Source organism: Notamacropus eugenii, chromosome 1, assembly GCF_028372415.1.
Source record: "Notamacropus eugenii isolate mMacEug1 chromosome 1, mMacEug1.pri_v2, whole genome shotgun sequence".
NCBI classification, from domain to species: Eukaryota; Metazoa; Chordata; class Mammalia; order Diprotodontia; family Macropodidae; genus Notamacropus; species Notamacropus eugenii.
Window position 1 is genome coordinate 593,266,488 of NC_092872.1, and position 17,242 is coordinate 593,283,729.

Sequence of the window (17,242 nt, forward strand, 5' to 3'; positions counted from 1 at the left end):
AGTAATGGTGATAAAAGGCATCCTTGCTTATTCCAAATCTTCCTGGAAAAGCCTCTAAACTTTTTGTATTATATAACATTTGTTCTGGGTTTTAGGAAAATATTGTTTACTGTATTGGAGGAATCCACTTATTTTTATATTTTCTAATGTGTTTTTGTCAAATTGAAACAATATTGTCAAAATCTTTTTCAGCACAATTATATATATGATACAATCATATAATTGTAATTATTTATATGATTCATATGGTTTATTACACTGAAAGGCATCTTTTTATTGATGCAATGCTGAATTCTTGGTACAAATCCAACCTGTCTTTGATTTTTAGAATTTCAACTCTGTCGTTTAGTCAGGAATTTTTCATTTGTTGTTATTCTAGTTCTTTTTTACTTGTATGCTAAATTCAGTGATTTATTTGTTACTTCTTTTATTAATAAATTTGTTAACAAAAATGTTTAGAGATATTTTTTCCACTAAGTGTAGAGAGCCAGTACTGATGGAGTCCGGAATGTGAGGTACTTGGGACTTGTACTAGTGTACAGGCTGACATTCTGAGGAAACTGAGTCACCAATTCCACTCCTGATAAGCAAGGGTGAGATGTCCTGACCCTGATTGTGTACCCCAAGGTTGTTATGCAGAAGGAACTAAGATAAGGAAGTAAAAGATGTAAACTAAAAATGTTCTCATGGGAATAACCTTGCTTGCTTGCTTGCTAGAGAGAGTATATAACCTTGACCCTCGGATCAATAAATCAGTCATGTACTAGTCGTGTACAAATGGTACAGGCTTGCTTAGCCCCCGATGCTGTTATCTCTTTCTTTTCTATCACCACCCCGCCTCTGATCCGCCAGTTGCCGGCAACTAAGGACTGCTTTAGTTTTATCCCATAAACTTTGGTATGTTGTTTGATTGTTATAATTTTCTTTGATAAAAATTTCTATTGTTTATATACTTTGTTCAAGGGAAAGAAACTGTGGGCCCCAAGGGCTCCCAAACAGAAGAGTAAAACCATTTCCAAAGCTTTCTAGCCCCAGAAGAGTTCCTCCATCCTCTTCACTCTCAGGGGACAATCATCTGTGACAACATTCTATAGTCATGAAAGACAAACAAGAATTTCTGCATCACTCTGCAAAGGAAACATCACTTAGCAAAGAGACAGAGACTAAACCCACTTTCTTCATAGAAGGGCTTCTTTTCTAGGAAAAAAAAAGGTCCACACCTGTAATTTTGGCAAATGGACTACAGAAACTCAACTGACCAGGAATGCCCTCATTTACTACGTGCTACATATTTAAATACTTTGAGCCTAAGTTCTCCATAAAAACACAAATATCTCAAACATTAATCAGATACACAATGGCAGATAGTACACAAATAATCAGAATATATATATTCCAAAGAATCTATGTGGAATTTTCTTTTTTTAGATCTTACCTCAGAAAGAGTCTCCATTTCTCTACCATTAAAGATCACACTCTTACTAGATTCTACATTTGTGAAGGGTTCCACATAATCACCACAAGATCCACAGTATCGAGCATTTGGATAATTGCAAGCTTTGCATTTAGCACAAATGGAAGAGCCAGCAGGAACAGTAGGCTGTAAAATAGAAGATATTTCTCATTTTAGTGACAATTTCAAGGATCCGTGATTTTATCAATATGGTCTTCCTTCTGCCAATGCAAATCACAGCCCCTATGCAATGTAAGAAATGGTCTCATGAGAGTTATCATGCAGAAAAAAATTATTATCTTGCAATCAATGTGATGATGATGGTCCTTAGAGAAAGACAGAAGAAGAAGAAGGAGGAGGAGGAGGAGAAGAAAAAGAAGACAATGAAGATGAGGATGAGGAAGAAGAGGGGAGAAGGAGGAGAAAGGGAGAGATGGTGAAAGATGGCGAGGAGGGAGGGGATAGAGAGAGAGAGAGAGAGAGAGAGAGAGAGAGAGAGAGAGAGAGAGAGAGAGAGAGAGAATGCCACTGGGTCTTGAGGACTTCCCAAAGTTTGCTCAGGTAGTATCATCTTCAAGAGCACATGGTCATCTCTATACCTGGAGGAGATATCATAATAGACTAGGATTTTAGTCAAAGTGACCCAGGGTTCCCAGTGGCTACGTCAATGGAACACAAATTCTGACAGCAACTACCAGAGCCATGTGGCAGTGATTTTAGTGACTATTAATTCAATTAATAAGGCAGTTCTTTTTTTTCTGAAATAATTTTGGAATTAATAGAAACTACAGAGCAGAAACACCAGATCAGCTTTAAGAAGATCAGGGCTAAAGAAGTCTGAGCTGAATGTACATACCTTAGCTCCACACCAGTCACAAAAACGTGCATCACAACGATTCCTACGGCCACATTTTGAACAGGAAATGGCTGCTCCCTTTTGACTGATAGGAGGCGAAGTTACTTCTCCAGTGAATATTGGCTAGTGAAACAAAACTATTTTTAAGGAAGATAAATAATATTTCCTCCATTCTCCCCCTCCTCAACTAAACAACCAAAACCAAACAACTCTAACACTTAGTGGAGCAATACAGCAAAGCTAAAGAGCACATCACTGAAAGATTTCTGGCCAGAAAATAAAATGGATTTTAATATTTTCTATATAGGACAGACTGTTCCTGGGTTCTCTTTTGTGGGAGGGCAACAGGTATACCTGTAGTAAGCTTATGTAAGGAATTAATCCTAATAAGCATGATAATTGGAATAATGATGGTTAGGCAATAAAATAATTAATGTAATATAACCTGAGGCCCTATTTGGTTCTAATGGAATGGGACTGTCTCCTCATTAGCAGGGATCAATGCCTTAGGCCTGACTGAGAGGCAGGGTGATACAGTGGTGAGGATGGGAGAGAAGAGAGATCTAGACAGTCTTCAACTGAGGGGAGGGATAGTCCAATCTTCAAAGTAATAAAGGGAGAAAGACTCTGATAAGAAACTGACATGTAGAATTTCAGTCATGTCCTCATTCTTAGGAGCTTCGGAGAATTTTGCTTGGGTAAGATATGATTGAGTTTACTTACCACACTCCCAATGGGAAAGTTCCTTCAATATAAATGGTCTGATATATATTCTCATATGTATATTTTCTCTGACTTGGATAAACAGATTTCCTTGCTATTTGCTATATGTGTTCATTGTGGAACCTGTATTTGAGGGGAAGGGAGTGAAGCCTTTGATATAAAGCTTGGGGTTCCTTTTCCTTATTAATGAATAGTGATTAGAAGTTTAGCTTGAACGTGAAAACGACTTCCTATAAACTAATAATGTGTTAGGGAGCAGACAGATAAAATTCTAGGCTGATACTCCCCTCTGGGCAGAGCAGAGTGGTGGCTTCTGGTCCCATCTCCTGCTTCCCTTCCTGGAAGGAATTATGGCCTCTCTTGGAGAACTTTGGGAGGAGAGAGGCTAGAGATATCTAGTCTTGGTTTCCTTTGGGCCACACTCAACACCCCTTGCTGTAGATATGCATGTTTGCTTGTGTACTCAGGGTGATTTGTAGGCTCTGTATCCTTTTCTTAACTGGCAAGAAGATATAGTGGGCATGCACGATCAACAAAAAACCAGGACTTAATTTCCCATAGTGCTTCAAGTCCAGAAAGACTTTCCCATTGGCAGAAATTCCCTAGACTACATTTTCCTAGAAAGGGCTATGTTGGGTCAACAGATAAGGACTGTGGTAGGGAGTATTTTGTAATGCATGAAGTTTCTCAAAAAGTGGGATACTCAAAGCTGAAGGGATTAGAGGAAATAAAAAGGAAAAGCAAACAATGTGTTACAGAGTGGCGGACAGAAAGAGAATGTGTAGAGTGGTGCTACCATGGCATTCCCTAAACCCAGGAGTCCTGGTGGGATCTTGGTACCCCAGATTCTAACCAAGAGACTTCAAAGATTTCCAGCCTGATCTGAGAGAAAAGAAAGGGAGAGTGATTAACAGTTTTCTACCCAGTCTGCACACGTCAAGAGATGGTTTCCTCACCTCATCATAAGTTTTTCTCAGGTTTCTATCCTATCCATTCCCCTTGCAGAAGCATAGGAGACTATATTCATTTGTGCATGCAAAGTTGATGATTTTACTGTTTGATTCCGTTCTTTGTTACTTATGTATTTTTTAAAAGTTTTAATTAAATGTTTTCTTAGGCTATTGTATTTTTTTAAAAATATTTTTTGTATGATCTGATAACAGAGTTGCACTGAATAGGGCCTCATGCTGTGAGTTGCGAGACTGATACCCCAAATACCTATATTTAATTTGGGATTGAAATGGGGTTCCTGAGGCATTTGGGACTTATGCTATATGTTTCTGTAACCCCTGTCTCTTGTGTTGGACAACCCATATCTACTTAGGTTGGGCAATGAAAGTGCATCATAGAAAACACAAGTCCTTACTGTTCAATAATTTCCCCCAAAAGGCAAATTAGCTACTAGGCTTTTAAAAGAAGTATATTGGGTATAGTGTAGATGCTAATGCCAATATAAATATTTCTGAATAATTGGACAAAAATCTCTGGGAGATATTTTCTGTATACCTGGGTACCACTTGATCACTTTACATATTAAATGATATCCTGAAAGAAGTTAATGGATGGGCTACTTTGTTCACTTAAGAACATTCTGCTTTTACCATAGAATCTGACTTAGAAAAGTTGGTGGGGGAATTTAAATCATATTAGATTGCTTTGTGACTCTGAAACTGACAACTCAACGGAAGAAATCTGAAAGGAAATATCTTTACCAACTTGGCAATCCAGCTCTTGTGTTCTCATAGACACAGTGAAGATTCCCACAGTGAGCAATGAGTCTATTTTGCAAGGATTAGGGATTGGTAGCAGAAAGTCCCTTTGTAAAGTTTACGTCTTGGACCTAGATTTGTAATTAATTTATCAAACAGGAAGCTTTTGACACTGCCTTAAAAAAAGGAAAATAAGTCACTTTATTCCATCAGTTATAAATAAGAGATATCAGATTGAGTAGCAAATTTTGCTTCTAAGACATGTCAATATTAAGTACTGCCACAGAGAAATCTCTGATTTATTCAGCATTTACCATCTTGATGAAAAAATTCAATTTTAGAAATCCTGTTAAGGCAATTTTGCTATCAACCATGAGTAGAGCTGGACTTATGTACAGTTTATGAGGTTAATAGGAAGGGATATAAATTTTGGGTATAGGAAGGAATATCAATTTTAAGTATTTATTATCTGTGAAGGACAGATCACAGAGTCTGAGGCAAGAATGGACTTTTGATTAGTAATTTATTTCCCTCTAGTAATAAAGACTATCATAAAGATTCTACACATGCAACATATTTATTTCTTTATTTTCAACCTATAATATTTCTCTTATCCTTTGGAAAATAGTAATTTTCTAAGGTATAATAATGAGTTGATTTTTTTTAATTGTAAAAGTTATTTTAAAAATCACTAAAATATCCTAAACATAAATTCACCCATTGATATTGTGGTTTATGATTTTTAATCTCAACCTAAAAAATCCACATTATAGAGCAGATTCATGAAAATACAACACATGAACTGTGTTTACATGATCATGTAAGTTATTTCCTCAAAGGATCAATTTATTAAATAAAATCAGTCAGTCCAGTCAACCAATATTTGATTTCTTAGGTACTCTAACCATCACAGATCCATACTATAATTCTGTGAGGCAAATGTGAAATAGATTCTTATGGATTATTTTCAGAGAAGAGAACTTACTCTAAATATAGTCAACAATCAATAAAAATAATAAAAATCTTCAAAAGAGAAGAAGCTTCTCTTATAATACTGTCTGCCATTCTAGCAACTTATCAGTAATATTAGGAAAGGAGAACATTGAAAAGGTAAGTCCTAAGTCTTCTCTGAACAGAAAACTAGTTTAAACTAAAAAAGGCTTACTTTTGTAAAAGCCCATATCCATTGCAATTCAATATATACTACTCCTAGTTTCTCAGCACAGGTCCTTCAAAAAGACAACTTGATGCTATGCTCTCTGTATATAGGAAGATGTTGGAGACTAATGCCCACAAATGGAAGAAATTTCCTATCTACTTGAGTCCCCGAGGATTCACTGAGACTGTGACTGGAAGGCAAGCCTCTCTCCCATTCATAAAAGAAAAGGACAGAGACTTCATGAAAAGAGACTCCAGAAAATATAGGCACAAATAGGTTGGAGGTATGAGTACAGAACCATGTCCACCTTGGCTTGTAAAAGACCAGACAAGAAAGCAGGCAGTACTAGGGCCCCATCAGTACCATGAGAATATGAGTGAAAAAAACTGGACCAATTCAATCACTATGGAGCTGCAGCCATGAAATCACCTGCCCTGGACCCTGAGAGGGGTCTGCCTTGGGGCTTGAGACAAGTTTGAGGTTTGTCTGGGCAGATCTTGGTTGTGTTGAAATTGCCCAGGTAGGCAGAAACAAGGATGATGATTCCATTTTCCCTCTCACTACCCAGGGAAAATATGTGCTTATTCCAAAAGCTTAGTTCTATTTCTTTAAAGTTTATTTGCATGCCTGTTCACCTCGTCCTTAAAACTGTTGTGAAAATAAAGTTGTGGTTAACCATTGCATTACTCATCTGTATTTTCTTTGCTTAAAGGCAGCTGAGGAAAAGGTAGTAAGATATACAGGGCAGAGAGAAGTAAAATGTATTACTGCTGAGACTTTCCCTAGGAAGAAATGGGGGCTTGATGTTGAATATATTTTATTGATTTTTATTGTTATAGCTGCCCCAAAACGGAGAACAATATGGATCCAGACTACTCACAGAGAAATGGATTTAGCAGCCTTTGGTGGAGGGGAGGCAGGAGGTTGTGAGTGTGTCCTAGTTGTGCTGAGGTGGTCTACTCAGATAATTTCTCTTCTCACTCTATCTTCCCATGGTAGGCTTAAAAGGAAAACTATTTTTCCCAGGGGAGCTTACTAGAAAAGAAAGTCATGCCTGAAGAGAGGAGCTCAGAAAGAGTGGCACTGCTCACACAAGGGTGGGACCAGCAAAAGTCAAGCTCTCTAAATGTGGGCACACCCCAAAGCCCTTCTGGATCCTCTCAGCTTTTCTTTATACAGACTCTCATTTGATGATATCATCAGTTCCTATGAATTCTACTATCATCTCTATGAAGATAACTCTCAGATCTCTCTCAATCTCTCTCTTGCTCTTTCTATCTCTATTTCTCTCTCATGTCTTTCTGTTTCTCTATCCGTATGTCAATATCTACAGCTATCTGTATGTAGAAATCTATCTGTCTATACACAGACACACACACATAACATACACCCAGACCTAGTCTCTTTCCTGAGCTCAAGTTCCACACCACCAGTTGTATGTTGGACATTTCAAACTGAATATTCTGTCAGCACCTCAAACTCAACATGTCCAAATCAGAACTCATATTTTCATCCACCCCTGTCTTTTCCAAACTTCTTATTTCTCTTAAAGTTATCACTTTCTAATCACTTAGGTTCCCAACTGAAGTATCACTCTCAATTCCTCATTCTCACTATCCTACATATCTAATCAGTTACCAAATCTTGTTCCCATCTCCTCAACATCTCTCATATATCTATGTCCCCTTTTCTCTGTTCATACCAACCACCACCTTAGTTCAGGACCTCATCACCTCTGGCTTGCACTAGTACTGCAGGATCCTAATTTATTTCCCTGTCTCAAGTCTCTCCCATCTCCAAGCCATCCTCCATCAAGTTGTCAAAATGATTTTCCTAAAGCACAAATCTCACCATTCTTTGATGTTTGTAGCTGGATGGGCCTAGCTGGATGACAAATGGATGACAATGTAAGTGCTAAACAACCTTACAAGCTGCCACCTGTTACCATGCTTTTGAGAAGGAATTCATGGAGTGTGCCCATATAATTAGCAGAATGCTTAGGAAGTGTCATTGAGCAGAAGGAGAAGCTAATGAAGGAAGGAAGTACACTCCCCCACTCAGATGAGGAAGAGCTGAGGCTTTGAGCAGACTGTGGTGACATGGGGAGCTTCATTCTTTATGCAGGGAGGAAAGTGTACCCTGTTGTCCATAAGAAACATAGTTTTCTAAAATAGAATCTTCCTTCTGAAAGTTAAAAATTAGAGAACAGAAGCCAACCTGCTCTCTTCTACCGCCTTCCTGTCTCTGTACTTTGCCATTAGAATAACCAAATCAGGCAAATTGGTGGCAATGGTTCATCCTCTAATTAAAATCCATAATTCTGCCTGTCTCTGAAAAGAAGCATTTTGGAAAGTAAATACTTGTCAATGTAGAGAAAAATTTAAAAGGAAAAAAACCCCCAGTCTCTTGTTTAATAAACTTCAGTGGCCTTCGAGGATCCAAACTCCTCTTTGAATATTTAAAGCTCCTCACATCCTGGACTCTTGAGATCTTTCTAGTCTTCTTATATACGATACCCTCTTTGTGTACTGTATGGACACAACCAATCAAACCAGTGGTCTTGCTTTTTCTCACACATGATGCCCCATCTCTTGGCTTGGTACTTTTCCACTGGCTGTTCCTCATACATGGAAGGCATCCTTCTCATCATCACCCATTCCTTCAAGGCTCAACTCAAATCCCACCTTCTCCCCTCGAAAATTATCTTGTATCTGCTCTGTATAGATCTCATATTTATATGTTCTTCCTATTAGAATGAAAGTTCCTTGAGGACAGGGTTCTTTTGATTTTCTTTATACCCCTAGTGCTTGGCACAATGTCTAGAACACAGTAAGTCCTCCATGCTTGTTGGTGGATGGATTGATTGATGGCTCCTTGGGCCTGCTCCTTTCTGCTACATGACTTCAGTCAATGCTAAGTTCATTCTTCTTCCACTGCTGGTTTCTTTCTTTGCTGCCAGGGATCACTCTCCTTGGAGTCACTTCTACTGATTCTCTACTCATTGCTGGGTTTGCTGTCTAACACTGGGAGGACAGCTCCAATACACAAAGCCATGGCTAATGTAGGCTAAGGGGGAAAAGAATTCCCCTTTCAATCTCTACTGCTCTTTGGAAAAGCACAGGTGAAAGAGCAGTCCCTTCTCAAGAGGTGGGCTTTTCCCTCCATAGCTGGCACTTCTAGAAGTCATTGTGAAACTAGGTGTTCCTAGATTTACTTAGGAGAAAGGGGGAAGTCTTCTAGTCTTAATCAATTCCCTCGGCTTCCTTAACATCAGGGGAAATTGTGCTAAAGCCTTCACAACAATCCAATTTTGAGATCAGTATAGTTTGAAGCAAGCTTGATCACAGTTGTGCATTCAACCTACCACACATGTTTCAGGCAGGAGACTCTCACAGGTCACACAGTGCTTAAAGGGAGCAGGGTTTCCAGTTCCACAAAAACGGCAGATTCCCTTACCCTTAGAAATAAAGAATAATGTATTGCTTTAGGTAAACAACTCAACAAAATAATAATCAAGGCCCTCAACCAGTGCCATTCATCAGATGTCTAAACAAATTTTTTAGGAACTGAGCCAGGAACTACGCCCAAAGGGCTATATAACAGTGCATACCCTTTATCCAGCAATGCCACTACTAGGCCTATATCCCAAAGAGATCATAAAAAAGAGAAATGGACCCCATGTACAAAAATATTTATACCAGCTCTTTTCATGGTGGCAAAGAATTAGAAATTGAGGGGAGACCCATCAACTGGGGAATGGCTGAACAAGTTGTGCTATATAAATGAAATGGATTACTCCTGTTCTATAAGAAACAATGAGCAGACAGATTTCAGAAAAACCTAGTAAGGCTTACATGAACTGATGCTAAGTAAAGTGAGTAGAACTAGGAGAATATTGTACAAGGTAACATCAACATTGTGTGATGATAACTATGATAGACTTAGCTCTTCTCAGCAATACAATGATCCAAGACAGTTCTAAAAGACTTGTGATGGAAAATGTTATCCACATCCAGAGAAAGAACTATGGAGTCTAAATGTAGATTGAAGCACATTATTTTCACTTTGTTTTTTGTTTTTTCTTTCTCATGCATGGTTTTCCCCTTTTATTCTGATTCTTTCACAACACAACTAATATGGAAATATGTTTAACATGATGAAGGAATATTTCATATCCCTTGAATAAAGTAAGTTCACTCTGTCCTTTTGGTGACCTCTCAAGGAACATAACATGCGCGAGTTGGCCATGCCTTAATGTTTTGGGAACTAGCCACTCCCGGAACACATAGATAATACCTGGAAGATCTGGCTAGTCCTCCCAGTATATGATTAATTAACTTATATCTTGTGGCCCCCGTATGATATGTCCTTGACGAACAAACACCTGCATTCCCATGGCCATGTGCCTGACCAGCTTGGAACAGTGTGTGGAGCCGTTGGCAAAAAGCCTTCTTTGTCTAGGTCCCTATAAACTCCCCTCGCTTAGTGCAAGTCCTCGGAATCTCACCCATGGAGAGGACTCTCTTCCTGGGACCTCTTTGCTCCCAGTTCGGACCCTGAAGGCTGTATCCCGGGATTCCCCAGCTGATGTAATTCAGGTGTTGGTGCTCCTCGAATTGGTGATGTTTTTCTATTTCCTCTTATATCTATATTAATATTGCTATAATTATATTAGTATTAGGCTATATTAATTATTTCTGCTGTAGCTCTAAATTGTTCATGCATTTGCCTTTTCTGTAAATCAATAAAATATACGGCTTCTTCTTCTCAAATGTGTCTTATTGTAGGTGCGAATCTGAACCATAAATTTCCTTAATCATACATAATTGGACGAATCCGAACCCCTTTTGAAATCACAATACGCATGATTGTACATGTATAACCTGTGTCAGATTGCTTACTGTCTTGGGGAGGAGGGAAAGGAGGGAGGAAAATTTGGAACTCAAAATCTTACAAAAATAAATGTTGAAAACTATCTTTACATGTAATTGGAAAAAAAATTAAATTAAAAAAAGGAAGATGAACCAGGATAAGGGACAGGTGAACGAAGAGTTAAACAGAAAGGACCACTACTATTGGTCTTAAGAAGTCTGTCACTGGCACAAAGGAATGGCTTTAGCTTCAAATTCACATTGGAAAACAATAACTACAATTTGGAGGAAGGGACATGGGATGATCCTGTTATAAATGCTGTAACTATTGTGCCAGTGGATATCCCTGAGGACAGGACAGAATGGGAATTTCTTCACAGCTTTGAAGGTGCTTTGGAAGTTAGAAAAAATTCCCAGAAGCAGTGAGAAGTGCTTTTTTCCTCAAGGTTTTTCCTAGAACTCACAATGCTATAGAAGTGAGGAATCACAGGGGCCACACGGGATCTCCAGAGCCTTTTACTCTTACCAAGGATAAGGACCAGGTTCCTGTTACACTATCTTCCTAAAAACGACTTGGTGAAATATATGGCTAAATATATGGTGAAATATATGGCCACTTGTTTTCTGAGGGGCTCCAATCACATGCATGATGACTGAAGGCTGAGGTCATAGTAAGGTCTGGCTCTTGTTGTATAAGTGTAGCTCAGAGACTTGAGGCTAGAAAGAAGTCATCCCAAAGCTGTTAGATTTTAACAAAGTGAATTTCTAAAGATCTTTGAGAGTGCTATGATAAACAATAAGAACTCTATTAAAAATAAAAAATCAACACCCAGGGCATTTTTTTACCCATTTCAATCCCAGTGACAATATTTCTTGCAAAACAGTAGACAGGTGGGAATCACAATCTAAGGGCCTTGGCCTGCAACTTAAAACTCCTGACAGAAGTACAAAAACTTCAATTTCACGTAACTGAAATTTTCTATTTCATCTTTTGTGATTAGCTCTATCTCCTGTGTGGTCAATGTTCTAGTCATAGCTGTAAAAGGAGCCTGATTTTGTTCTGATCTAATTTTTTATGGTGTGACCTTCATTATTCAAGTTGCATACCCATTTTGATCTTATTTTGGTCAGTGGTACAAGATGTTTATCTAATCCGAACATCTGCCTGACTTCTCTCATTTTCCCAGTAATTTTTGTCAAATAGGGAGTTGTTTCTCAAGTATTTTGTGTTCTCAGATTTATAGAAGTAGGTTTCCCAAGCCTGAAAGGTTACTTTAAATGGAAAACAAAAAAAGACATGTCTATCATTTTAATTACATTATATCATTTGATGATCATAGCAATCTGGTGAGATAAGTAGCATAGGAACTATTATCCTTATTTTACAGATGAGGAAATTGAGACTCAGAGGGTTCAGTGACTTGCTTAAAGTCACACCGGCCTTCAATGTCAAAGGCAGAATTTGAATCCAGGGCTTCCCCAATCAGAATCCAGTATCCTATACATCTCTTCCTCAATCAAAAGATCTGTGGTTATGAAAAACTTTAATATAAGTTATATATCATATATATATATATAGATAGATAGATAGATATCATGATTCTCAGCATAATGTGCTGTGTATCATGTTTTTCATCTGAGTAGCCAGGATAATTTTGAATAGGTTATCTACAAGCATTCTGCATGGTGCATTAAAATAAAAAATAACAGTCCTTCACGTGACATGTGGTCTTTTGTAGATTATCAGCTTCAAAATACTCTATTTTTTTGTTTTTCATTCAAAATATTTTCTTGTCCAATTTAAACACTGTTATTTGACACAGTTCTAGAGTATCAGTTCTCCAATATTTTGGTCTTAGGATCCATTTAATTTCTTGAAAACTATTGAATATCCCTCTCCCAAGAGCTCTTGTTTATGTGGGTTATATATCTATTGTTATTTATTGTTTTAGAAATTAAAACATCTTCGTATCAACTATTCCCAGGGATCTTGAGCCACACTGACAACCACTGTTCCAGAGTATGTAAAACTAAGGGGGAAAAACAGCTTCCTTAAATAATGATACGTGGCAACTTCTTTTAGAGCCTAAATGAAGTCTTTCAAATTTGCTTAAGAAGTCTATCATTAGCTCCCAATCATATATATGTGTGTGTATGCATATATGTATACATATATACACATATGTGTGTATGTGTATGTATATATTCACATATAAATGCATGTGTGTATGTATATGTGTGTATACATATACACACATATACATTCTAATAATAAAGGAAAAATTAGGAGAAAGAATGCTTGGAATAAAATGTTTTTTTTAAAACCCTGTTTGGGAAGATAAGTCTTCACACTTTCCAGGTGACCCACTGGCAATGTTTTTGAACATTAAGAAGGAAAAAATATACTGCTCTACTTAAGTAGCATATCTGCTTCCTTTATTAAATGGCAGCTTGGCATAAAGGACGGAGAGCCAGTTTAGTAGCCAGGAAGAAAGTTCAAATCCTACACATACATGACATACCCTGGCTGGGTAATTAAGACACTTAAACTCTCCAAGGCTCACTTTCTTCATCTGTAAAATTTAATAATAAGAGCACTTAACTTATAGGGTTGCTGTGAGGATCAAATGAGAAAACAGATGTAAAGTGCTTTGTAAATCTAAAAGTGGTATGTAAATACTAGCAATTTTTATTAATAACAAATGGCAAACACTATTGTGAGTGATAGCCATAAGACAACAGGAGTTGATGTCATAAATTATGGCAAAGAAGAAACAAAACTATACCTGTTTGCTGATAACATGATGCTGATAACATGAAGCAGCAAAGAAATTGAGACAATTAACAGGTTTAGTAAATAAACCCACAAAAATCAACAGAATTTCTATATAGCAGTACCAAAATCTGGGAGGAAATATTATTAGAAAACGGAGTCCCATTCTAAATAGCTACAAAATACATAAAATATCTGGGAGTCAATGTAACAATGAAGAGACACTATTATAAAATACTCCACAACGAAATAAAGAATTATTTAAATAATTGGAAGCATATTCACTGTTCATGACTAAGCTATGCCAATATAATAAATAATGATATTACCTAAATCAATTTACAGATTTAGTGCTATAACAATCAGTCTACCAAGGGGATGCATTACAGACCTAGATGAAAAATAAGAAATAATTTAAAGAAAGGTCTAGAATGTCAAGGGAGATAAATTTTTAAAAATCAAGCTACCAAGGGAATACTTCATAGAGCTAGATAAAATGATGACAGAATTAACTGAAAGGAACAGAAGACTTAGAATCTCAAAGGAAATCTTGAAAAAAATATAAATTAAAGAATTCCAGAGGGGGAGGAGCCAAGATGGCAGAGTAGAAAGATACATATATGCTAGCTCCGAACCCACAGCCCATAAAATACTTCTAAAGAAGAACTCCTAACAAATTCTGGAGCAGCAGAAGCCACAGAACAATGGAGTGGAGGAGATTTCTGTTCCAGAGAGACCTGAAAAACTGACACGAAAGGTCCGTCACGCCCTGGACCAGAGCAGAGCCCAGCCCTGCCTCTGCCGCTCCGCATGGAGAAGAGCAGATCTGAGCAGGCTCCAGGGGCAGAATCTCCAGTGGCAGCATGGGTCCCTCTACCCATAGGTACCAGAGGTCAGTGAGAGGGTCTTTTCAGCTCGTGGAGAGGGGAGTGGGGTGTCCCCATAACTCAGGCCCCCTTGGGAGGCAGCAGCGGAGGCAGCAGAGGATAGGGGCTCCCAAAGCAGGCAGGAGCTGGGATCCATTGTTTAAAGTCTCCGCATAAACCCCCTGAGGGAACTGAGCCCTGTGTGGCAGCCCTGCCCCACCTGAGCACCTGAACTTAATCTCACACAGAATAGCAGCCCTGTCCCTGCTGAAAGCTCTGAGGCTGGGGAGCAGCATTTGAATCTCAGACCCTAACCACTGGCTGGGCTTATCTGGAGGCAAGGTGGGTGTGGAGAGGACACTCAGAAGTCAAGTAACTGGCTGGGAAAATGCCCAGAAAAGGGGGGAAAAAAAATAAGACCATAGAAGGTTACTTTCTTGGTGAACAGATATCTCCTCTCTTCCTTTCAGATGAGGAAGAACAAGGCTTACCATCAGGGAAAGACATAGAAATCAAGGCTTCTGTATCCCAAACATCCAGAATAAATATTCAATGGACTCAGGCCATGGAAGAACTCAAAAAGGATTTTGAAAATCAAGTTAGAGAGGTGGAGGAAAAACTGGGAAGAGAAATGAGAGAGATGCAAGAAAAGCATGAAAAGCAGATCAGCACCCTGCTAAAGGAGACCCAAAAAAATGCTGAAGAAAATAACACCTTGAAAAATAGGCTAACTCAATTGGCAAAAGAGGTTCAAAAAGCCAATGAGGAGAAGAATGCTTTCAAAAGCAGAATTAGCCAAATGGAAAAGGAGGTTCAAAAGCTCACTGAAGAAAATAGTTCTTTAAAAATTAGAAGGGAACAGATGGAGGCCAATGACTTTATGAGAAACCAAGAAATCACAAAACAAAGCCAAAAGAATGAAAAAATGGAAGATAATATGAAATATCTCATTGCAAAAACAACTGACCTGGAAAATAGATCCAGGAGAGACAATTTAAAAATTATGGGACTATCTGAAAGCCATGATCAAAAAAAGAGCCTAGACATCACCTTTCATGAAATTATCAAGGAAAACTGCCCTGAGATTCTAGAACCAGAGGGCAAAATAACTATTCAAGGAATCCACCAATCACCACCTAAAAGAGATCCAAAAAGAGAAACTCCTAGGAACATTGTGGCCAAATTCCAGAGTTCCTTGGTCAAGGAGAAAATATTGCAAGCAGCTAGAAAGAAACAATTCAAGTATTGTGGAAATACAATCAGGATAACACAAGGTCTAGCAGCTTCTACATTAAGGGATAGAAGGGCGTGGAATAGGATATTCCAGAAGTCAAAGGAACTAGGACTAAAACCAAGAATCACCTACCTAGCAAAACTGAGTATAATACTTCAGGGGAAAAAATGGTCTTTCAATGAAATACAGGACTTTCAAGCATTCCTGATGAAAAGACCAGAGCTGAAAAGAAAATCTGACTTTCAAACACAAGAATGAAGAGAAGCATGAAAAGGTAAACAGCAAAGAGAAGTCATAAGGGACTTACTAAAGTTAAACTGTTTACATTCCTACATGGAAAGACTATATTTGTAACTCTTTAAACTTTTCACTATCTGGGTAGTGGGTGGGATCACACACATGCACACGCACATGCACACACACAGAGAGACAGAGAGCACAGAGTGAATTGAATAGGATGATCATATCTTTAAAAAATGAAATTAAGCAGTGAGAGAGAAATATATTGGGAGGAGAAAGGGAGAAATGGAATGAGGCAAATTATCTCTCATAAAAGAGGCAAGCAAAAGACTTTTTAGTGGAGGGAAAAAGAGGGGAGGTGAGAGAAAAACATGAAGTTTACTCTCATCACATTCCACTAAAGGAAGGAATAAAATGCACACTCATTTGGTATGAAAACCTATCTTACAATACAGGAAAGTGGGGGAGAAGGGGATAAGCAGGGTGGGGGGGATGATGGAAGGGAGGTCAATGGGAGGAGGGAGCAATTTGAAGTCAGCACTCTTGGGGAGGGACAGGATCAAAAGAGAGAATAGAAGCAATGGGGAGCAGGATAGGATGGAGGGAAATATAGTTAGTCCTATACAACACAACTATTATGGAAGTCATTTGCAAAACTACACAGATTTGGCCTATATTGAATTGCTTGCCTTCCAAAGGGAAGGGGTGGGGAGGGAGGGAGGAAGAGAAGTTGGAACTCAAAGTTTTAGGAACAACTGTCAAGTACTGTTTTGATACTAGGAAATAAGAAATACAGGTAAAGGGGTATAGAAAGTTATCTGGCCCTACAGGACAAAAGAGAAGATGGGGACAAGGGAAGGGAGGGATTATAGAAGAGAGGGCAGATTGGTGATAGGGGCAATTAGAATGCTGGGTGTTTTGGGGTGCAGGGAGGGGACAAAAGGGGAGAAAATTTGGAACCCAAAACTTTGTGAAAATGAATGTTAAAAGTTAAATAAATAAATTTTAAAAAAAAAGAATTCTAGACCTCAAATTATATTACAAAACAATATAATCACCAAGGCTATTTGGTACTGATTTTTCCAAGTGACAGATTAAGTAAGTATGAATCAGAAACAACAACCCAGTAACAAACCCTAGGGAATATAAATTAATTTGGGAAAAACTACTCCCAATTTTATGAGAACTGCTGGGAAAATGGAATGAGATTTGGCAGGAATTAAGTTTAGACCACCATCATACAGTATGCAACAATAAATTTAAAACAGATATGTGACAGAATATCAAAGATCATGCCATAAAAAAATTAGAAGAGAACCAGATCAAATCCCTTTAACAGTAATGACTAGGAGAACAAT

The 17,242-nt window shown here is 38.1% G+C and overlaps 1 protein-coding gene and 1 long non-coding RNA gene across 6 annotated transcripts in view; one reads left to right on the plus strand and one right to left on the minus strand.

Moving 5' to 3' along the window:
- LOC140520555 (uncharacterized) overlaps nucleotides 1–10,667 on the plus strand; it is a 93,881-nt gene extending 83,214 nt beyond the window's left edge. Inside the window, exon 4 of the long non-coding RNA XR_011972570.1 lies at nucleotides 6,011–10,667. This is a non-coding gene — a long non-coding RNA (uncharacterized lncRNA). The remainder of the gene's footprint in view (nucleotides 1–6,010) is intronic.
- DZANK1 (double zinc ribbon and ankyrin repeat domains 1) overlaps nucleotides 1–17,242 on the minus strand; it is a 136,169-nt gene that overhangs the window by 70,088 nt on the left and 48,839 nt on the right. For 4 of the 5 annotated variants that reach the window (XM_072634535.1, XM_072634539.1, XM_072634538.1 and 1 more), the window contains 3 exons: nucleotides 9,265–9,357; nucleotides 2,310–2,432; nucleotides 1,436–1,600 (listed from right to left, as the gene is read on the minus strand). In XM_072634535.1, coding sequence (XP_072490636.1) covers nucleotides 1,436–1,600; nucleotides 2,310–2,432; nucleotides 9,265–9,357 — 381 coding nt within the window. The remainder of the gene's footprint in view (nucleotides 1–1,435; nucleotides 1,601–2,309; nucleotides 2,433–9,264; nucleotides 9,358–17,242) is intronic. The other variant, XM_072634537.1, reaches the window with a different exon arrangement.